The 24,504-nt window shown below is 46.5% G+C and overlaps 1 protein-coding gene across 4 annotated transcripts in view; it reads left to right on the forward strand.

The window, feature by feature from the left end:
* The window catches only part of SENP7 (SUMO specific peptidase 7), a 1,147,554-nt gene that overhangs the window by 103,639 nt on the left and 1,019,411 nt on the right, over positions 1-24,504 (forward strand). For 2 of the 4 annotated variants that reach the window (XM_086934475.1, XM_086934476.1), the window contains exon 2: positions 9,573-9,645. The exons of the other annotated variants lie outside the window; for them this stretch is intronic. In XM_086934475.1, the coding sequence (XP_086790601.1) occupies positions 9,589-9,645 (57 nt within the window). In that variant the 5' untranslated portion in view covers positions 9,573-9,588. The remainder of the gene's footprint in view (positions 1-9,572; positions 9,646-24,504) is intronic. 4 annotated transcript variants of the gene reach the window in all.

Consider the following 24,504-nt stretch of genomic DNA (forward strand, 5'->3'; position numbering starts at 1 on the left):
CATCAGATTGTTCAAGATAATGTTCCTTAACGGAGCAGTTCCTGCGGATGCGTAAAAACTGTCCAAATGGCAGATTGTCGCGTAGAGCTCGGGGTGATGGCTATTATACTGTAATAGCGAATTTCTCTCTGTTGGTTTACGATATAGTGTAGTTAGCAAGCGGCCTCCGTCTTCGTAGATAGTAATATCCAGAAAGTTCACAGTCTGGTTATCTGACTGGATCGTAAATTGAAGGTGAGGTAACTGATGATTAAGCCATGTATGAAATGATGTCAGGTCTGTTGGGTCACCATTCCAAATTAGTAAAATATCGTCAATGTACCTCATCCAGAGATAGAGGTGATCTCTGAATGGGTTATGCGCGCACAGGACGGTGGTGTCCTCGAAAGCTGCCATATACAAAATAGCCACATCCGGAGCGAAGGGAGCCCCCATCGCTACACCTTGGTTCTGAAGAAAGAACTGATTTTTAAACATAAAGTTTTTTGTCATCGCTATCCTGAGCAAAGCAATGATAAATTCTGTTGGTACTTGCATTGGCGCCGGTCTCTGTTGTAAGCATCTGGTTATAACTGCAAGGGCTTCCTGTTGGGGGATGCAGGTGTAGAGAGAGACTACATCACATGTTGCAAGTATTTGGTGTTGAGAGTCAAATGGTAGGTTTTCAACAATGTTAATCGTATGGAGAGTGTCCCTCAAGTATGTCTGTGTTGCTTCAGCCAGGGGTTTTAGGAAGAAGCACCCCTGGCTGAAGCAACACAGACATACTTGAGAGACACTCTCCATACGATTAACATTGTTGAAAACCTACCCTTTGACTCTCAACACCAAATACTTGCAACATGTGATGTAGTCTCTCTCTACACCTGCATCCCCCAACAGGAAGCCCTTGCAGTTATAACCAGATGCTTACAACAGAGACCGGCGCCAATGCAAGTACCAACGGAATTTATCATTGCTTTTCTCAGGATAGCGATGACAAACTTTTTTATGTTTAAAAATCAGTTCTTTTTTCAGACCCAAGGTGTAGCGATGGGGGCTCCCTTCGCTCCGGATGTGGCTATTTTGTATATGGCAGCTTTCGAGGACACCACCGTCCTGTGCGCACATAACCCATTCAGAGATCACCTCCATCTCTGGATGAGGTACATCGACGATATTTTACTAATTTGGAATGGTGACCCAACAGACCTGACATCATTTCATACATGGCTTAATCATCAGTTGCCTCAACTTCAATTTACGATCCAGTCAGATAACCAGACTGTGAACTTTCTGGATATTACTATCTACGAAGATGGAGGCCGCTTGCTAACTACACTATATCGTAAACCAACAGAGAGAAATTCGCTATTACAGTATAATAGCCATCACCCCCGAGCTCTACGCGACAATCTGCCATTTGGCCAGTTTTTACGCATCCGCAGGAACTGCTCCGTTAAGGAACATTATCTTGAACAATCTGATGGTTTGTCAAACCGTCTCCAACAACGTGGATATCCAAGGCGACTAGTTACCAAAGCACGCAAAAGAGCTTGGTTCTACCCCCGGGAACATCTATTGGCTCCAAAAGACCATGCCACCCAAGAAAATGACCGAATAGTCTGTGTCACCACCTTCTCCACCAAGAGCAATAAAATCAAGCGTATCATCAACCACCACTGGAAACTTATCTCAGATGACATCAACCAAACAGGTACTCCACTACACGCTTTTAAAAAAGCAAAAAGTGTGAAAGTCTATGTGGTACGCTCTCTTCTACCTACTCCTGACCAACCCACCCTAACATCATTATGGAATCTCCCACCAGTAATTGGTCATTTCAGATGCGGCCACTGCAAGGCCTGTGACACCACGAATCAGACGAAGGAATTCCAGCACAACCATGTGAAGGTGCAGCTCAAGTCACTCAGTAATTACAACACCACGAACATTATCTATGCAATAGTTTGCCCGTGCAACTTAATTTACATAGGCCAAACACAACAAAGGGCTAAAATGCGAATCCTCCAACACATGAGCAGGATCTGGTGTGAGGTGCAAGGCGCACCCCTGGTTGACCATTTCAGATCGGCTTCCCATTCACCTGAAAGTCTCAAGTGGGTGATACTTGAAAAAGTGATGTTAGGACCTCGCGGTGGCAACATTGCAACCATTCTAAACACCCGTGAGCGTAAGTGGATGTTATTTTTTGACTCGATACAATCAGGTCTCAATGAACATGACAGTTCATTTTCGCAGTTAGCCACTCTGCCTTGACACTCTCCTGAAGTATTATCCTGAATAACTGATATCTGCTGAATTATCGGATATGATATCCATGGGTAATTATCATCTTGCCTCAGGCAGATCTGGCCCTGTTCATATGTCCCAATCTTCATGATAGTCCACACAATAAATGTATTGGTACAGGTCTCTTTGATATCTATCATCTTTAATAATTTCTATTTCTAACAATGGGTATCCATGTTCTCATCAGAGGTGTCATCTAAAGGTCTTTACCGTCATGTGACAGGTACACCTGGGTCCAGACACTCTTGTTCATTTACTTCTATGCATGGGTACACTGGACAACAGCAGTGTAATGAAATTCCATTGATATCGGTGTACTTTTTAGTCATCTCAATCAAAAGGTCTTTACCGTCATGTGATAGGTACACCTGGGATTAGATACTCTAGTTCATATATATTTATGCATAGGTATACTGGACAACAGCAGTGTAATGAAATTATTGATGAGTTTTTTTAATTCTGTGGTACCATAATATGGCCTTACCATCTTGTGATAGGTGCGCCATCAACATACATGTATTAATTTGTTTCCACCTAATTATCAGCTAATTGCCGATATATTTACCCACTTTGGATACTTTGTGCCATGATATAAATATAGTGTATCCTCTCTCTTGAGCACCGCGATCACTGATTACATCCCCAAATTAAGAGCGAATTGCAGATGTATTTACCCACTATGGATGCTTTGTGCCACTTAGGTCTAAATACAATGTATCCTCCCTCTGAGTATCGTGATCACCGATTTCCTCATCAGGTGATGCCCTCCGATAATATCCTTTACTCAATTCAGTCTGTACCTAAAAATATCCTAATTAATGGATCACCACTTCTCTGTAATATCAATTCTTTTTTGGATCTGTTTATTGCCATAATATTTATGCGGTTACAAATCGCATTCCCCTTGTTGGATTAGCGTCAAGTCTTTTCACACTTTCTACACGGAACTCACGACCACGTGACTCCGTTTCCTTAGTTACCCAATAAAATAGGAAGTGAGCCTGCCATTACAGACTCGGCTGTGATCACGCCGGTTCGACTCTGAATCCGGTAAGTCTCTTCGGCGCTTCTTTGTACCTCGCATTCTTCATTTTGAAGTTTCTATACGAGCATGCCATTAATTTACCGTATGCTCTTCTGTTTTAGCGGGCGACTCCTGATTCATTCACAGCGCCTCGCCACTACTTGGGGACGACCGTACCTAATTCCGAATTCCTTGGTAATCCCATGTGGGTATAATTTAAAACAGATACCCATTTTGGTCTCATTTTTGATTATTTACGTAGTCCTTTGTATCCTTAGATAACTCGTCTGATTTCCATTGCCCAGCGTCCCCGGGCCAGTTTACGATTTCAGCCCTAACGCTATTGTCTCACCATTAAGATGTAAGTCTTTCATTTTCTCGAATTTGTCAACCGTGAGTTCATGCTGTTAATATGACCTACTCCCCATTTTCAGCATACTAATTTTAATTTTAATTTTATTACGCTTGAAACCCCTTAGGAATTCAATTTCTTCATATGGAGGTTTCTACAATGATAAATGCAGATGAGCACAGAGTAATTAGGTATGCTCCTTACTAACTGTGTGCTTATTTAAATAATTTAACTTTGCTATGTGTTATATGGGTTTAGTAATTTGTACCCAATTATTGACATTAATAGGTTGCTAGTCCCCTACCAGTCCTGATGAAGACCCAGCCGCAAGGGCTCAACCAATTCCTGCATTTCTGTGGGTCGAAACGTCGACAACCGTCCTTTATGTTCCAGCCCCACACTTGAAATTATTACATTAATGTACTATATGGGGCATGTGTTTGTTTAAGTGATATATTTGGATTTATGATCGTCCTTATATCTCAATTGATTCATAAATGTTCAAGATTTCTGTCTGTTTTTCTTGTCACTATTCCCTACCTGAACTATCCTCACCTTATCACCTCTCCCGTACTCCCAGGGGCACTATTCAACCTTTCAAAAATGAGTAATGTTGGATACTATATCCTGGTTTCATCTACATTGTGATTAAAACATTGTAGACTCATTAAGTGTACTATTATTATTATTGAATTTGTGGAAACTAATGCTTTTTCGCTGGGACCCCTTCCTTCTCAGTAACAATATGACCCAGGTTCCAGTGACTTCTCTTGGGTAAACCCCCTCCTTGTTAACATGTGCAAATAATTTAACACCTTTCTGAGCTTGCGATAATCATTAAGCCCTCTCACATTCCCCGACAGTGCATTCAATGAATCCGAGTCACATACTGTATTTACTTCACTTATATCAGCCATCCCAGCAGAGAGATTGATAGGTGACCGACGGAGTTCCACTGGATCTGTGGATTAGTCTCAGGAGAACCGTGTCTATCATGGGCCGTCTGCAATAGGTAAAGCTGGTCAACACAGTGTCTGGCGTCTCTTTAAACTTCCCCCTCCCAGGACCAAACCCCAACCATCCACCCCACCCCAAACTTCCCCTCCCACAGCCGACCTCCCCCAACCTGGCCTGGCAGCACCTTGTCCCTCCCCCCTTTCGCTTCTCGATGGGACGAACTTGAACTACCCCTACCTTCCATAAGAACCATTATAGCCAAAAGCACTAGGGCAGAGGTCGCCAGCACAACCATACAACAGTACATCAGCATTATAGATCACACCATTGCCCCAGCACTACCACCTTCTAAGTGTCCATTAACGTGAGGCTTAAATCAATACTGAGTGGAGTCTCTAAGGGCATCGCCCTTCGTTACCCCCCCTCCCAAAGCACACATATCATTAGCAATGTTCAGTCACCATATGCGTTCGTTTCTACACCACGGCCATGACCGCAGGTAGACTATGAATACCACCTGCTTGCTGTCAGGAACATATACATTGATAAGATCTCACCCAGCCATAGTGCCGCTTTTCCATCATAGGACCCGCTGCTCCCATTTTTCGGCACTGCTCGTCTTCCAAGGATCGCTGCAACACGAGTTCCAGCGGAAGCAACTTTGTCCATACTCCCGCAGGTCAAACATTATGCAACTCTGAGTGTCACCCACCAAGTTATTCCAGTTCTTCAAGTTGGCTGTTCTCACTCTGCTCCTCATTTTGACCCCTGGGACTACTTCTCTGCTCCCTGGATCATTCCTTTAAAGATTTCTGAAGTTCTCTCGGGTCCGTGAAAAAGTGTGAATGACCTCGTCTATTTATCCGCAACTTAGCTGGGTACAACATAGCATAGTCTAACCCAAGTTCCCGGAGTTGCTTCTTGTATGGGGCGAAGTGACGCAGCTCCTCTTGGACTTTCATGGTGAAGTCAGGGTACAAAGAGACATCCATACCTTCGAATTGTAGTTTCCCTTTGTTCCTTGCAACCCTCAGCGCCGTATCACGATCCCTGTAGTTCAACAGTTTCGCTATTATCGGCCTCGGTGGCGCGCCCGGGCGCGGCCGGTGTCCCAGCGTGCGATGCGCTCTTTCAACTATAAACATCGGCAAAAAGACGTCCTCTCCCAATAGGGTAGTCAGGAGTTTCTCTACAAAGAGTTCCATCTTCCCAGTCTGCGTCGTCTCCGCCATCCCCGTAATGCGTATGTTTGAGCGCCTCGAGCGGGCCTCCAAATCCTCTGACTTGTCTTGTAGGACTTGGAGTAGTCTAGTGAACTGCTTGCGGTCTTTATCCCATTCGGACTGTGCCTCTTCCACTTCAGTGAGACGTCTCTCGGACATGTCAAGTCGCTCCGCATGTTTGTCCACTCGCTCTGACATGCGATCCTTTCGGTACGTGAGGGCGTCTATCTTCGAGCCAATGGACGTCATGCTGTCTTGCGATCCTTTCTCCATCGTGACCAGCATGTCCTTTATATCCGCATACAGTGAGCCCTCTTGACCTCTGCTCGTCGGGGATGGTGCAGGTACTTGTGTTTCCGGTGCCTTAGATCGTCTCTGATCGAAGGCCAGCTTGGACTGGGTTTTGTCGTTCTTGCCCATGGTGATACCCCAGAGTCCAAGTCACTCTGTCTCCCAACTCGTGAGCTGCGACTGTTTTCACATCCTTGCTTCAGCCACCAAGACCACTTAGTGGATTCCCGTGGCGCGACATGATTCTCTCGCCCCCACTCTGTCCGAGGCCTACCACCAGGGAATACAGCTCTCACCAATCTGGTCCGTGGTGTATTCTGTTGGATCCAGTGTGCGCCGTGTCGTATCTCACGCTTGCAGGTGTCTTGATCCCGCCCCCTTCTCCAGCTGCCGTCTCATAGGTGGTGTTTGGGCCCGTGTAGAGGAGTACTGCTGTGGTGTCGCAAGGGGATATACTGCTGCAGCCCATTACCACGCGCTCAGCTCTGTGTCTGTGGCTTCACCGTGGTCAATCCCGTTCAGCCAGAAAGCAATCCTTTCTCGTGGTACTCTCAGGTCCCTGTGGTCAGTGTCAGTCCTCCAGGCAGGGCCCCCCACCACTCTCCCAGCTTCGTGCGCGGCGATATTAGAGGGCGACCTGGCAAATACAGTTCTCAGGAGTGTACTGCCCAGCACAAGCCACCTCGGGGGGGGGCGATTGTTCCGGTCAATCGGCACTCAGTAATGTAGCCCTAGCCCCAATTGCAGTCAGTTAGCATACCTAAGAGTGGTTTTGTGCTATAGGGGCTGTTCCCAGTACATACTGTCAAAAGCAATCTTCCGCCGATTTTCCGCCGCAATTTCGTCGGAAGGGGACCCTGCGGGCCTCCTAGTTCCCTTCTCTTTGCCTCCGCACCCAGTTCCGTCCGGTGCTGCTCTCCCTTACTGGGTTTCAGGATGCGCACTCCCTCCTTCGTTGGTCGCCGTCTCCCCTCGAGCCGCAGGCCGACCTCAAGTCCCGTCACTGCTCCGGCGGGTACGGGTCCGCAACTCCACGGTCAGCCGCACGCAGTGCCACGTACAGCAGCACACAGCCCAGGCGAGTCCGCGGATTCAGGCCTGGTCCGCGAGCAGTCCCACGAGTGTCCCGGCTGCTCGTTACGTCGCCGATTTTCAGCGGGATGCCTGTCAAGTGTCCCCTTCCGTCGCCGGAGGTGCGGATACACTTCGGGGGGTATGTTTCCTCCGTTATTTTAGGATATTGAGCAGGATATTGCTGGTGATAGAGCGGAGCTCGGCCCCTACGCTTCCTTCATCGGTGCCGGCAAGCTCCGCCCCCCGAGAGGGGTACATTATTTCACATCCTGTGGTCCAGCCCTGCGATACGGTCATGTTAGTTGGCACTACAGAAACTCCTCAGGGAGTTTATATGGGTGGAGATACCAGATGCAGCTAAAACATGCCTCCTGCACATATGGGGAAATGACTCACAGCCGAGATATGCAAATAAATGCCTATCTTTGATCTTGCAGCGGCAAAACTCAATATAGCACGCTTTTAGGGTGAAAGAGAGGCTCCAACTCTGTGGCAGGATGGAAACGAGACATGGACTGGTGTATGTTGAATGGAAAAACAAAAATCCCCACGAAAATGGGAAAAAATCTGGTTGGGATGGCACTCCGAAAGAGGGATGGAGGAGGAGTTAATTGAGGATCCTGGTGGCCCCAGGGTGGGTTCTCCATAACACAGAGGACAGTTTCTTTCTTGTATTGGTCACTGTAGCATATCTGGATTCGGAACTGCTGTACAAATTTCAAGTTGTTGAGCTCCCCCAGCGGAGGCACATGAAAATGATATAGGATCCGCAAGATGCTATATCTTTGTAAAACTCCATAAAAAGATTTATTAAAAAAAAACAATTCATTACATAAAAAAATAAAAATTGATAATGCAGGATCATTATTCCCTAGACACATTTTTATTTCTTATCGAACTAATACATATCTTCAGTGAAAGTGCATAGTAGCCTGTTCAATCCTACCATGGGACCTATCTGCACATCTGTAAATACCCTCGGACTAGGACATTTGGGATATCATTTAGTCTTTCCATCAGCATTGACCCGAAAAACGTACACAAAATTGTATCTGTGCCACGTTAAGACGAGATGCGATGAGAACAAAAATGGTCCTTCTATAATAAAACCTGTGTTGGTGAAACTTTATCTTCAGACTAAAAGTGCACAAAAATAGTACGATGTGTGTATGGCTTGGGTAGGTCAAATAAAGCAAAAGGCAGGATGGAAGTGAGAGGCAGGTAAGACCAGCTGTGCTCTCTGTGTTACCCGTGATCCACACGTTGTTCACTACCTCCTCCTCCACACTACAAACTGGGCAAACGGCTCCTGCTGCAGCCCACCCAAAAGCCAGCACAGTTCCTGTCTACCTACTCCATCTGGAGTTGATTGTCAGACCGCTGCGCTCCTGTGCTGAGAACAACAACACGCGACTGTAGCCACACTGGCATCTGGCTCCCTGGCGTTCCTTCAAACTTGGACGCAATAGTGTTGGCACAACTCTGAACCTATGGTCGTTATAGCAACTGGTTTGGTCCTTGCTCCTGCACACCCACAAAGACCTTGGTTGCTTCAGTGAGGCCTAGTCCAGAGTGAAAAGCACCAGATTCATGGGCTTTAGGTCCTGAGGACCCCTCAATATGTTCACTCCAGACACTGCTGAAAGTACCACGGATGGAGCTCTCAACTGGAAATTATGATTAGAGTTGAAAATCAACCTTGTCGGCTCTGTGCTTTATGGCGTGAGGGTACAAAATTATACATTGTTAATGTGTTATTTTTGATGTACTGCACAATGCCTGAAGCTATTATCATCTTTGTTGATAAGTAGAAATGCTTGAGTTTTAAAAAGCAGTCTCCCCTATGCCTGTGCTCTCAGGAATATTATATTGTTGAAGGCATTGCAGAATCTCAAGTGACTTTCTATGAGCTGTCTGGTTCTACAGTGACTATTTCAGAGGCTGACAAACCTATTTCTGCCATACTGATCAGCTGGATAACCACAAATATGTGAATTTTTAAATAACCACTAAACTAATTGAACATATTGGTGCTATTAAATACGGATCTTTGCTGTGATTGACAACATTACGAAAGACTAAGGACCTCATTTAGGGTTTGGATTAAACTGAAATTCCTCTGATTTATAGAGGGAAATCAAATTATGGATTAAAATTCACCAAATGAATTTCTTCTATGAAAGGGACAGTATTGTGGACGAAACTCAGCAGACTCGTTCCCATATTTCGAGACTCCTCCAGAAAATGGAATATTTCTAAACTCTCAATGAGGCCCTAAGAGTGTGACTACTCTATGTGCATAGTAGATTTACGTGGCCGTTCGTATTTTATGTTGTACTTTGTCACTTTTTCTTTGCAGATTGTCTTTCGTAACTATGATGGAAGAACAGAAAAATAAATCTCCATGTCAAGATAAAGTTCACACGCCCCCGGTATGCAATAATCTTTTTTTATTTTTATGTTTTCCTGGTCTCATGCTTTCAATTTGTCCTAAGTATTGTTACGGGAAATTTATTTCTTTGCTTATGTAGCTGAAATATCCTTACAGACTGTTCTTAATATTTCATTTGGGTACCAATGTAACTGATTAGCACAATATGCCAAATTGTGTTGCTCTGGAAGCTCAAAAAAGGAAAATCCGAGCTCTGTCCCTTATAGGGTGCACCCTGGTCTTCCTTTGAACACTGTGTTTTTTCTTTCCCAACAAAATATTTGCATTGCAGCAACACCTTCTCAAAAAACTGTTTAGCCCTACAGATTATATATTGCATACAGTGAGCCCCTGTGGAGGCTCATTATCCAAGCATGTACATTTGAACACTATGCTTGCATTATCGACTGTAGTTGAGGCACTGTCGTCCTTCTTAGCCGGTACCGGTTGCACTAATTCATTTTGCATTTCCTGGGAGCACGTGATCCTTTGACACGCTGCCCTCTGACCACTGATGGTTGCTGGTATGCAGCTTATGGGCAGCCATCAGGTCATATGAAAACTGAGAAAAACAGAACCTAAACCAGTAAACCCCAACTTTGCCCTGATGAATTTGCTGAAATAATAGCATTGAAACATGTTGGCATCATTTAAGCATGGTATAATTTGAACCATTTTTAAATTGGGTTTACTTGCAGCAACAGAATAAAGTCAATATAGCTAGCAAGTGGTTCCCAGTTTTAACAGCAATGGCCATTTTTCCTGCACGTTGGCCATTGCAGGGTTTCTATGTGCACTCACTGTTTTTTGGTCACTTTTGGGAGACTGATGAGTGGCTGATTAGATCGCTTATTTACACAGCACCTTTGACAGTTTGTATTCACACATTTATAACTATTTGGTTGGTTCTTTCTCTGTTTTTCTTTATTTGTTTTGTCACGACAAAGAGAGAGTGACCAATGATGAGAAGTGGGTAAACTGACAATACCAGGTCAGGAACCCCCTCGGGTGTTACTACCGTGAGGCGCTCTCTTTTTGTTCTCACACGTTTTTGTTTCACGGGTGGGAATGAGATAAGACCTTTTTAAACATTGTAGCTTGTACACCACGACCTGCAAATTAGCTTTAAGGATACACTTTTTGAGTAAGAGTATGACCCATTGTGCAGCTCTGCCCCAGGTCCGCTTGATATGTAGGTGTTAGTTGGAGGAGGTATTTTGTGTTGAATACTGACTGAGTGGGGGGCCGCCTTCTCCTCCTTTGTATCTTCCCCCTTGAGCACCTTTTGTTGGTTATAGTCCTTCGGGAGGCACCTGTCCATTCTCTCTTGTCATAGAAACTGGAGAAGGCTAAGTCAGTGAACAGCATCCTACTGCTAATCAACATTGAACATCTTTGGAGTTATTGTTTTTGAAATCTAACTGGTGGGGTAACTGTTATGCTATCGGTCTGATTGTAGTGCTGAGGAAAACACGTTGCAGATCCTTAAGCAACAAACTAATGTTTCCTTATCAGGCCATGTAATTGGCTGCTTACTTTAAAGCATCCATTATGCCTGTATTCTAAGGAATAATCATTGCTCACAGGCATAACAGAGAACCTAATGTGGTTTTCCTCGTAATGGAGCCATATGTCAGTCAGTAAAATACACTTTATTCGATTTGTTAAAAATCATAAAAGACATTAAAACATTTATATACAAATTTACAAGTTACATGAATTTACAGAGACCAAGCAAAGACGTTACGTACAACACTAGGACACAAGAGCAATGCAGAGCAAATAAAATACTTCGGGTGAGGCTCAAATGCTAGGCAAGATCCCTCAATGCCACCAAATTTGATTTCACTCTGTGAGCCGCCACCAGGAAGCTGGCTTCACCAAATATGATAATAGTACTGCCCAAGGACTGTAAGTAAACTAGGGCCGGCCTGACTTGGGCAAAGCCGGCTTCTCTTAAAATTGGGACCAGATATTTTTTCCTAGCATCCGAATATAAACTTCAAAACATGATAAAATGCATTGTGTCCTGGTGAGAAAATTCATCAAATTTACACGGGGGGCCCTCTTCTGTTTTTTTCCAGGATGGGTAACTACCTAAGGAATAATGGATTAAATTAAATCTAAATTTAATTAACAGGTATCTATGGAAGGGCTTGGTTACAATTTTGAGATAGGGCTCACGGGAAGGGGAAATCAATAGCATATAATGTGATCTGACAGTTGGTTTAATCAGTTCTTGCTCCTCCCCAGCCAATCTGGCCCTATCCATAAAATGCAATTTGGTCCAGTTAATGTCCTCCTTCCTGATAAAGGAAGGGGAATTAAATAATTCCGGGCGTCCTAGCTGGAGAAAAGTATGTCTCACATAATCCAGCCAGGCTATTCTCTTTACATGGTCCAAGGACATAACATTGTGCAAAATAGCATGGTTGAGGGTTAATTCATCATTTAGCCAAGTCCTTAACCAGAATAATAAAGGAGCCAATCTAAGTTTATCAGTAACGTAGTCTAGGCCCACCTCCCCATGAATAGAAAAAGTAGGGGTGGACTGGGGTACGGAGAGAAGACGTCTCAGGAACTTATTTTCCACTGTTTGTATTGCGTCCTGAGAAATGTACCCCCATAGTGAAGACCCATACATAACAATAGATATACATTTAGAATTATAATTTTTTTTAAGTGCCTCCATGGGCCTGGCCCCTAGCCTGTTTGCGAACCCTATGAGGGCTGAGGAGGCTCTCACCAGTGATAAACTCTTGATCTTAATTTGAGGTCCCCACAAGCCCTTGTCTTCAAAGCTGACCCAGAGATAGGGGAAAACTGTCACCCTAGACACTGCCTCACCCTTACAGAAAAAGGATATAGGCTTACCCTTATTTCTAAGTCGGCCCACCACCGTCGTATGGGATTTTTTCGCGTTGATTTTTAAATCCAAGTGGTCCATAAAGGCACCAAAAGATACATGTAAACGCTGAAGGCCCAGCCCAGTACGTGCTTACAGGACTGCATCGTCCACGTATAGGAGAGCCGGGATATTAATTTCTCCTACACGCGGAACGTCCCTCTCCAGTGCCTCGAGGTGTTTACCCAAACCGTTTATATAGATGGTAAAGAGGAGGGGGGCCAGGATGCAACCCTGGCGGACTCCTCTCTCCGATTTAAAACGGTCGGTACACCTGCCCTCCTTGGTGACCTGCACTATGGCAAACTGGTCCTGGTGAAGGGATGCCATGAAATTCACAAGTGATGTGTCGATCCCAGACTCCAATAGGATTTCCCATAATTTTGACCTGTTCACCAGGTCGAATGACGAGGAGAGGTCCATGAAAGCCAAAAACAAGGACCCCTCCTTGGCAACCGTGTACTTCGATATTAACAGGTGAAGGTTGGAACACTGGTCCAGGGTACCTCTTTTAGCCATGAAACCGTACTGGATGTTTGATAGGCCTCCACACCCCTCGATGTTGCCTCGGAGTTTATATAACAAGACTCTGCCTAGGATCTTAATAGCAGAGTCTAGGAGGGAAATGGGCCTATAGCACCCTGGATCGTCAAGTTGGCCCTTTTTAAAGATGGGCACGATAATTGAGGTTGACCAACTACTAGGGAAAACGTTTCTGTTTGCAGCTGTAAAAACATGGTTTAGAACCCCTGCCAAGAGTTTAGGAGAGTACCTATAAAAGTCAGCCGGAACCCCGTCCGGCCCCGGGGCTTTCTTCTTGGAGGTCTCCAAGATAGCTCTCTCCACCTCGGCTAAGTTAAAGTGTAGGGGTTCACACTCCAAAGCCGTCCAAGACTTCTTCAGGGCGCCAAGCTCATTGTCACCATACACCTCTCTAAAGTGACTAATCCACTTTTCATCTGGGACAACACAATCCAAGACTGTGTTGTCCACATCTGAAAAGAGAGGTTGGTTAACTATGGCCCAAAACTGAGAGCTGTTACGAAGTACATCAATAGACATTAATTTTTCCCAGGCCTCGTTCTTTATATCCTTTTTCCTCTCGTTAATTGTGGCCTTATATTCCTTTCTTAAGGAGGCCACCGCTAACCTATCTCTAGGGGAAGGTTTTAGGGCTGTCATTAACGCCTTATGGGCTTTGGAGCACTTTGTGTCAAACCATCTATGTTTCTTATGTACCACCTGAGATGGTTTGGCCCTCAAGGCTCCCGAAATTTGAACACAGATACATTCAAAAGCCCCCATGATATCTTTGGGTGTTGCACTATGGTCCTGACAAATGGTCATCCATAAAGTTCCCCGGCACTACATTGGCCCATTTAAGCCTTCTGCCTTGGTCTGCGGGGCGTAAGGCAAACTCTGGGATGTCAGGGCGGGGTATAGTTACCATATGGTCTTCCCAGAGTAACTTAAGCAAGACCGGGTTATGGTCACTATGGGTTGAGACCATAGCATTATAAAAGACAACCCTGTGTAAGACACCCGGGGTCATAAAGATATAATCCAATATGGTACCGGGGTCAGATCCTTTATACGTGACAGTTCTTATCCCTGCCTCAGAGATGCTGGCTTCATACAAGTTGTGATTGGCAAGCAACTCCTCAAGGGCCTCCCCCAGCGTGGTGTGCTCGAAATGGGGGTCTCTATACCCAGCAGGCCCGTCTGTTCACCTAAAAGACCCAGAGCACTACATGGGTGAACATTGAAATCATCTAATAAAATCGAAATTATTGTAATTTTTATTTTGACTGAACATAGTAAAGGAATGATCCAAAGCACCTATGTGATAGTTTCCCTTGTCCTTATCCCAAGAATTATAACATTTGAATATAACAATTTTGCAACTATGTGAGACTACCCACTCTACAATTAATAGGTTTGGTGACCCACTTGGGATCATCTTAAAGGTGCCCTTGAGGTTAAGTGAAAATAAGAGGAATAAACCGCCCTTTGCTCTTCCAGCTGAACTTGGAACGGCTTGGATTGCAAAGGTGGTGAAGCCATCCAGCCAGAAATTGGGAGAAGTATCCTAAGTTTCTTGGCAAGTGTTGGAATAATGATCAGCCACACAATGGTTTAGGAGAGCTGAGTTTATTCTCGTCTGGTCTCTCGCACTGCGCTCACCTCAGTGAACGTTCTATGTCAAACGCCCTAGCAACATTCCAATGGAACACACAATAGCGGAGTGGGAGGAAGGGGGGGAAGGAACATACCATTGGTAATGACTAATAAGAATAATAACCACATATCTTAGCGCACTTAAACAGGATGAGATTACAACAGCAAGCTATGATGTCATGGCTGCTAATATACCCGATCCAGGCAGTGTCAGACCTCTTTGCTCTAAAGCCAGCAATGTTCCAACTGATCAGTTTACAAAGCCCATGATCAACGGGGGGGAATGGTACTATCGCTGCCACACAGCAGGGTAGCTGGCTGTCAATCTATCTCCTCAATATCAGAAAGGGGGGAAAAACGATTTCTCAAGGCTAGCCCTTCAGTCTCCTTACATTTGTACTTAGGTATTGTGATTGAGGATGTTTAGCTACTAGGATCGCGCCTTGGGTTGAAATGTGTGTGAGCCGCTCGCCCTGTCCCACCCACTGCGCTATTTTGGCTCCTTCTTGCTCGGGCTGAGTAATTAAGCCCAGTATGAGTCACTGGTGGGGGAAAGAAACCCAGGGGGATTTGTCTCATCTGGTCTCCTCCCCTAATGTCAGAGCCGTCCCAGAATAATCTATCGGCCATATCAGGGCTGTCAAAGTTGACTACAACACAATCCCCCTGTACTAATTTGGGTCGTTTCCCAATCCAACCCACTCTGTTTGCAAATATGATCCTGTCAGCTACTCGAGTCCCACCACTACTGACTTCTGTGCACCATAACTTTGCCTTAATTATTAATTTATTTATTTATTATTTATTTGAAAGTTTTATATAGCGCGAACAAGATCTTTGCAGATATCAGAGCGCTTTACAGTAATAGCATGTAGCAGTTGAGGTAGTTAGGTACAATATGCATAATTACATAGGTAGGTCAAAGAACAACTGGAGGTAGATCATAGGTGAGGTAGTGTCAGTACACGGTACATAGTCAAACCGTTGCACCAATAATATAAAAGTACAAAAGTATGCATATACTTATTTAAACGTGCTGCAAGTGTTTTTGGAGATAACATAAAGGTGGGCATAGTTGAGGTAGGTGCGTGCAGGATGTACAGTCACACAGGTGCATCAGTAGTACAAAAGTAGGGATGGTTGAGGTGGTGTAGGTACAGTGTGCAAGTCAGACAGGTGTGCCAATAGTACATCAAAATACAAAGAGGGAACAAATACAATCAAATAAGTCATAATACCAGTGGTACAAGTAGTACAGAGAGGGAACATATACACTCAAGTAAGTCATAATACAAATAGTACTAGTAGACCAAGGGGTCAGGCCGGTATTATGGAGCGGATTCATGAGATACAGGTTAATAGATCATGTGTATTTAGCCATGAGGATCGCTTTTACTTCTTTCTTAAACAGTTTGTTGGAGGAGATGAGCCTGGTTTCAGGAGGAAGTGAGTTCCAGATCCTGGGCGCCATACCTGAAAAGGAGCGTTTATAGGTTTTTTCCTTTCTGAATCTTCGAGGTTTCAGCAGAAGATTGTTTGTGCTTCTAGTAGTTCTAGAGCCACCCGAGATTGTCAGCTTTTGAGTGAGGTAGCTGGGCGAGTTATGGTGTACAGCCCTGTGAGTCATGCAGGCGATTTTCAGATGTATTCTGGCTTCAAAAGGCAGCCAGTTCAGGGATTTAAAGTCAGGGGAAATATGCGAGTGTTTTTTTGAGCCAGTGATGAGTCTCGCTGCAGCGTTAAGGGACGCTCTAAGGGGTGCCGTAGTTGTTAGTGGGAGCCCGCAGAGGGCGGTGCTTCCGTATTCTATGTGCGGGATGACTATAGATTGTACTGCAGTTTGGAAGTCTTTGGCTGGAAGGAAGGCTTTAAGTTTCCTCAAGGTATTGATTTGGAAGTTCGCTCCTTTGGTTGCCTTGCTGATGTGCTGCTGCATGTTGAGATTGGCATCAAGTGTTATGCCTAAGGATTTTGCTGAGTCTACGACGGTAGGTTGTACATTTAAAGCTGTTAACTGCTTAAGCCATGATTGAGCCGTGGAGATTTTTGCGGGAGGAGAGATCAGGAGGAATTCAGTCTTCAGGGCATTGAGTTTGAGGTGATTCTCTGCAAGCCAGGACTGGGTGTTTCTGATCGTGGTGTTCAGGAGCATGATGTCCTTGGGGGATTGTATTTTGAGATAGAGTTGGGTGTCATCGGCATACATGTGGAAGTGAACATTGGATGTCTGTAGCAAAGTAGTGAGAGGTTCCATAACTAGGTTGAACAGAGTAGGGGAGAGGGAGGATCCTTGTGGGACGCCTAGTGATACAGGTACCGGAGAGGACATCAGGTTGTTGCTTTTGAATCTTTGTGAGCGGTTGTGTAGAAAGGAGGTGAACCACTTGAGAACAGTCCCTGAGATGCCCATTCTTGTGTTTAACAGTTCGAGTAAATTCTCATGTTTAACTGTGTCGAATGCTGAGGAGAGATCCAGAAGGATGAGGAGGCAGGTATCGTTTTGGTCTAGGATTTGGAGGGCGTCGTCCACTATGTGCGTCATGGCTGTTTCGGTGCTGTGCCCTGCACGGAAGCCTGATTGATGAGCGTTGAGGAGATCAAACTTGTCTATGTGTTTAGTCAGTTGTAGCTGTACGCATTTTTCCAACAGTTTGGCGAGGGTGGGAATATTTGTAATAGGGCGGTAGTTGTTTAGATCAGTGGGGTCTGCTGTTGGTTTTTTTAATAGAGGTGTGACTTGTCCGACTTTAAGGGCATCAGGGATGGATCCTTGTTGAAGAGAGCTATTGATGATTTTAGTCCAGAGTGGGAGGAGCAAAGGGGTAAAGTCTTTTACAGCGTTGGCAGGAAGAGGGTCAGTGAGGTGATTGGATGGTTTCAGAGTGCTGAGCAGTCTGCCAATTTCTTCTTCGGAGTAGGTGCTAAAGGATGACCATGTAGCGTTGTTCTTTGGTGCAGGCGCTGCTGTGAGTTGGGGGTTGGAGTAAAGGATTGCGTCATTGAGGAGATCGCTTCTTATGTTGTCGCTTTTTCGGTTAAAGAATGCAGAGAATTCTTCGCAGGAAGGTGTAATGCCCATGGTGCTGATTGTCTGGGGTTGTTCTTTGGATTGTGTTCTGATTAACTCAAACAATTTCCTTGGGCGGTTTTTCGCTTGGGCGAGCTGGAGGCTGAAGAAGTCTCTTTTTGAGCGTTTTATTTTCCTGAAGTAGGCATTTCTCTGCTTCTTCAGGCTTTCTAGGTGCAGTGTAGAGGGGTCTGACCTCCAAGTGCGCTCTGCCATTCGCATGGCCCGTCTATCCTCATTGAGGCTCCCGTCATACCAAGGGTTGGAGATCTTGGACGAGACTCTTTTCAGTTGCATGGGTGCAGCATCATTGATTATTGTGGACATAGCATTTAGATAGTGGTCAGTCAGGAGTTGGACGTCCGTAGCGCCGGACGGGGGTAGTAGTAGATTGCAGCTGTTAGGCGGTAATGAGTTTGGGTTGAGTTTTTTCATGTCCCTTTTCCAGACTTTGGGCTTAGAGGGTTGCAGTGGGTTAAATTTAATTTTTTCATTGATAAGGAAGGAGACAATATGATGATCTGACCAGTCACAAGGTTGAATTGACTCCAGTTGAATAGCGTTCTCTTTGGCGATGATAAGGTCGAGGATAGCACCTTTCACATGAGTCGGGCTATTGCAAATTTGGGTGAAATCAAGGGCGTTGAGGAATCTTTTGAGGCTATTAACCACTGTGTCACTGCTGTCGTTCCAATGTAGATTGTAGTCGCCAAGGAAAACTTGGGTATTTTGTCGTCCTGAATTGGTTGTTATTGTGTCCATCAGTTGTTGGCAGAAGGAGAGCTTGTCTCCAGGTGGGTGGTATATGATGTGAAGTGAGCAGACCGGTTTGCTTTCGCTTATGACATCAAGGCAGAGGTATTCACAGGAAGTAAGAGAAGGGGCGGACGCTTTAGTAACAGAGAGATTGCTTCTGTATATACAGGCAATTCCACCGCCTGTCTTTATGGGCCTGTCAACCGTTGATTCTGTCGTTCCCTCTTCTAATGGGGGTACACCAACGAAAATAGCCACTAGTGGCGCTGCCGCCGGGGGTAGGTCAAGGTTCAATTTACTTCCCCTAACCCTCTCGCTCAAGACTGGATTGGGTGGATTGGATGGGTGACTAACACTCCCTGGGTGTCCTACCAGGGGGCACCTAGAGTCGACGCCCATGTTAACACTTTGAGAATTTCCTGCCCCCCCATGGATACAAGCGATCCAGAGCTACACAAAGTGGGCTTTGGGGTAGTAACCACCAAGCCTCTACCAACATCCAGCGGGGCAGCCCCTGTAGCTAAATGAGAGAGTGGAGTAAGGTCTTTAACCAGTTTATCAATTAATGAACATTTCTTCAATAAACCAGAAAGGCAAGTGTTCAGAGTGTCAACAATGTCCTTAGCGATCCCCACTAGCAAAGGCTCAATTCCAGCTAGGAACAATGTCTCTAACTGGTCTCCAAGATTGGCATCTGTCCCAGGGAGAGCGATTGGAATACCCTCCGGATCCTCCATCCTCTCAGAGTTCCGTGTAGCAGCATTGCCAGTAGATTGTTGTCTCAATGTCAAGTTCGGGGCCAAAAGGAGCCCATGTGGAGAGCAGACAGTTTGTGATGACGGCAAGTTCGCATTAGATATAACCACCTTCGGTTCAAGGGGGATAGCAGGGGCATGTTTGGTGACAGAAGTTTGTGGGGACGTGGGTGGACGGGTGGCAGATAAGCCCAGTTCAAGTTCGGCATTAGCAATTTCTTTAGACAACAGGCCCACCGCAGATGACAAATATGAAATGATAGACTCAGAGTGTCTAGGTAACTGTGCCTTCTTTCCCCCCTCATCAGTTAATAAGGTTTTCTTGCGCTTACCCATTGGGTGATGTCATGGGGGTGGCCCTGCCCTGCCTCAGACGGCCTCAGACGGCCCGCCCTTTTCCCGGGCTTAGCCCGGCGCGTCCCGCGTTGCGGGGGAAGGCGGATGGTTTTAAGTCCTTCCAGGTGTCAAGGGGGAGGGGCGAGAGGTCCGGCGAGCCCAGCAGCGTCTGGGGCTTGTGGTTCTCCTGGTGTGCCCCGCAGCAGCAGTGTCTCCTTAGACGCGATGCGTCTCCCGCGAAGCGGGAGGCGCGAGCAGTGTTTGTAACGCCCGGTGTCGAGGGGGAGGGGCGTGAGGTCCGGCGAGCCCAGCAGCGTCCTGGGGCTTGTGGTTCTCCTGGCGTGCCCTACAGCAGCAGTGTCTCCTTATAAGCAATGCGTCTCCCGCGAAGTGGAAGGCGCGAGCAGTGTTTGTAACCCCCGGTATCAAGGGGGAGGGGCGAGAGGTCCGGGGAGCCCAGCAGCGTCCTGGGGCTTGTGGTTTTCCTGGTGTGCCCCACAGCAGCAGTGTCTCCTTGGACACGATGCGTCTCCCGCAAAGCAGGAGGCGCGAGCAGTGTATGTAACCCCCGGTGTCAAGGGGGAGGGGCGAGAGGTCCAGCGAGCCCAGCAGCGTCCTGGGGCTTGTGGTTCTCCTGGCGTGCCCCACAGCAGCAGTGTCTCCTTAGACGCGATGCGTCTCCCGCGAAGCGGGAGGCGCGAGCAGGGTTTGTAACCCCCGGTGTCAAGGGGGAGGGGCGAGAGGTCCGGCTAGCCCAGCAGCGTCCTGGGGCTTGTGGTTCTCCTGGCGTGCCCCACAGCAGAAGTGTCCCCTTAGACGCGATGCCATATGTCTTCTTCTTCTTCTCTTTCAGAGTTTTATATAGCACAAACTTGACCCGAATCGGGTATCCGAGTGTTTTACATAGCACCAGTTCCATTACATGAGAACACATTCATTTTTGTTAGGCACAGGGAGATTAAGTGATTTGCCCATAATCACAGGATGTTCAGCGTCATTGCCGAGACCCGAACCCAATTCCCCAGATTCGAGGTCGACCGCCCTGGCTGTTAGGCCAACTTATCTCCCCATATATGCACACTATGTTGGCACACACTAATGTGATCTCTTGAACTATTGTTTGCTTTTCACATTTCATTAACTATTGAGACCTTGGGAGCGCGGCAGGTGTGCCTCATCTCCCCCTTGCTGATCGCCCTGGCAATGGAGCCATTGGCCTGCCACCTTCGGGGGGTACTGGAGGGACAGGGCATAAGGATTGGGGGTTCGGAGCATGTTGTTTCCCTGTATGCGGATGGCGCTCTCATATATTTGACTCGGCCGAACCAGTCCCTGCCAATCCTGATCGCTGCACTGGCGCGGTGTGCGGCCGCTTCTTGACTTTCCGTCAACAAGACGAAATCGCAGCTTTACGCTATAGGATCGGAGAGTGATTGAGAGGTAACCCAGTGTCCGGTGATGGAACTCCCTTGGGCAGCGGACACGCTCCGGTATCTGGGGATATGGATCTGCAGGACTGAGGCCATATTTTATCAACATAATATGGGGAGGATTGTCCTGGGACTACGGGGTAGTATTGCCTTTTAAAACACACTTAACCTCTCCCTCATGGGTAACATCACCTTGATAAAGATGGGGGTCCTGCCTCGATGCCTCTATACAATGCAAGGGTCCTTTTTTGAACACCCGCACAAAGTATTCGAGGCACTGGATGCACTCCTGGTCCTATTGTTATGAAATGGGAAGAGATGCCGGGTTAGTGTGGAGACCATGAAGCGTAGGTGGGGAAAAGGGGGTCTAGAGGTCCCAGATTTAGAACTTTACTACTTTGCAGCACAATTGCAACATGCCAAAGCATGGCTGGAAACGGACCACTCATGGTAGAGGTCACTACTAGAGGGTACTTATGAGGATCGACAGCTGGAGCACTTCCCTGGCGGGCGGTCGGACAGCGGTACCAGAGTCCTCCACTGGTGAGACTCGGGAGGTCCTGTGGAACCGGGTGATACGACGCCTGATTCGGGGTCGACCGTTTGCCCCAGAGGCGGACTTCTGGCTCATGCCATCCTTTGCCCACATAGACCAGGTAATGTCCATGGACAAATGGAAAGATGGGGGCTGCCTGATGCTGTCTGACCTTTATCCGGATGATAAATTCATTACTTATCAAGAAGCGGTAAGTAATTTTGAGCTGGGATCGAGGCAGTTTCTGCAGTATGCAAACATAGCGGCGACGCCGCGGCTCCTGTGGCCCTCGTTCCCAGAAGCCCCAGAGCACACTCACACCCTGGTCACGATGCTCGCCATGGCTGGGGGGCGAATGTTTGTGACTCACCTCTATAGGGCGCTTCGAGAGGATAAGAAGAATGGCCCCCTAAAAATAGAAGATACTTGGCAGCGGGTGTGTCCGCAGGAGATTCGCCTCGAGACTGGGAATAGATACACGAAGGGGTCAGGAAGGTATCGGTATGCAACCGCTTTAAACAAATTCAATAGAACATAATACATATGACCTATCTCTCACCCAAGTGGCTTCACGCCATTGATATATCCAGAGAACCACACTGCCCCAGATGTAGTAGTGTTCTGGCAGATTTCCAGCACATGGTGAGGTTGTGCCCAACGATCCAGGAATACTGGCGGACGGTCCTAGAGGACCTGACCAGGATAACAGGATGGGTAATTGACCTGGACCCGCAAGCTTGCCTATTAGGCTTGATTCCGCGAGATCCTAAGCGCAAGACAATTAGGCGGTTCCTGGTTCTAGGCCTAGTTATAACCAAAAGGCGTAATGCGATCAATTGGCTAACCCAACAGGGACCACTAGTGGCGAAGAGGAGAACAGATTTGAGGGAGTGGGCACTGGCAGAAGAAGTGCATATGCATAAAACCAGGAGAGATCACAAACTACCAGAAGTGCTGCTGGCGTGGGGAACAATGATACAAGAGATAGTGGGACACACCAAACAATCAACAAAAGCAAGTGAGGAGCTGACTCCTTCTGCAGGGGGAACGGCCCCAGGTTCCAGAGGGCAGACACAAGGGGACCCAGTATAGATGATACAAAGTACAGACCTCGAGTTACCCAGACCCGGCGGGGTGGGGGGGGGAGGGGGAGGGTAGAGACGGGAAGGGGTTCAGGGGGGGTGAGTAGGGGTGGGGGTGGTCAGTTGCAGTTATGTTTTGATGACTTTCATAAAAATGAGAAGGAATATGGAACAAGAGACTCCTCCACTGTCAAGACCTGTGGTCTAAATCCTGACTTGTATTGATGTAAAACCGTGCTCGACCTCGGCTGAAGTAAAAGAGATTGATGTTGATTATTGTATGTAGTCTGTTGATATGGAAGAACACCTAATAAAGAAATTTTTAAAAAAACATTGAGACCCCAGCACTCCTATGCTGCAGGACTGGTATCTGCCTTTTAAGACTGTTCCAAAAGTTAAAATGTGCGGCTGGAGCAGTCCGTTTGAGCTGGAGCAGGAATTAGCTTTCAATTAAAAACTCTGTTTACCATCACCTGGGCTACTTTCTGCAATCAATAGGTCGGTGGATATTTGCCGATGTTTTAGAGATAATCTGAAGATGCACTTCACATAAAATTATGATCACAATCTCAAATCTATTTTCAGTCAATAATAAGAGATTTTTTATTTTACATTAAAATTTTATTGAAAATAAACAGAGCTTTATCAGACATGATGTGGACGTCATGATACAAAATAATATACAGTGTTGCCATACATGTGTTGAGTATGAAGGATATTTAGACGGCATATTCGGCCACAACCTTTACAATGACATCCATAAATATCTACAAAATATAAATGTAACGAAGCAAAAGACAGAAAATACATTTAGCCACATGTATACTCGAGTTCGAAAAATCTAAGAGGTGGATCTCGCCCTGTTCATCGCCATGTCCGCAGTGGGAGAACTGCAGAGCTCGCTTCAGTATGTATTCCATGTGCCCCATTTCTTATCCCACTTTTTAGGGCAGCCCCTAAGTTTATACACTATTTTCTCAGCCAACATGGCCCTATCCATTTCCGCCATCCACCGTACCACAAGCGGGCGGTCAGGGGAACCCCACTGCATTGCATTAGAGCGTTTAATAAGGAGACATCCCAGGGCCAACTACTGGTGCTCAATGTCCGTCAGATCGGTTGCCTCCCAAACATTAAGAATCCCTCCCTGGGGAGTGAGCGGAATCGGTTTCCCCAGTGCCTCTGACATTTTCCCCGCGGCTCCTGGCCATAGCACTTGGATCACTGGGCATTCCCATAGGGTGTGGTAGAAGGTTCCCACCATTCCGCAGCCGTGCAGACAGTGGGCATTTGGGCGTTTACCTAGTTTGGCCAGCAGCGGACCGGACATGTAAGTTCTGTGAAGTATTTTAAGCTGTATCAGACGAAAGCGATGGCAAATGGCGGACTCCCGCGGAGACATCAGTGCCGCCTGCCAATCAGTGTCCTACATGTCCCCCACGTCTCCCTCCCATTTGTGTCGCAAAGCTGTAAAGGAGTCAGGCAAGTTGTTGCAGAGCATGCGATATGTGAAGGAAATTGCCTTGGTCGGCAGGGATTCGGATAACAGTCTGTCTTCCAGGGGCGAGGCGTCTGGGAGGGAGGAGAGATCTGGTATATTTGTCTGAATGGCGTGTTTAACCTGGAGGTATCGAAAGATCTCCCTATGTGAGAGTGCGTGTTTCTGTTGCAAGTCCGCGAAGGATAGGAGTTTCCCTTTGAGGACTAGGTCCCCAATGGTGGATATGCCAATAGTATCCCATTTGTCAAAACCTGGCTGAAAACATAAGGGGCCAAGGGTCTGCGAAGACCAAAGGGGCGTCGGCTTAGTGTATGT

The sequence above is a fragment of the Lissotriton vulgaris genome, chromosome 8, assembly GCF_964263255.1.
Source record: "Lissotriton vulgaris chromosome 8, aLisVul1.2, whole genome shotgun sequence".
NCBI classification, from domain to species: domain Eukaryota; kingdom Metazoa; phylum Chordata; class Amphibia; order Caudata; family Salamandridae; genus Lissotriton; species Lissotriton vulgaris.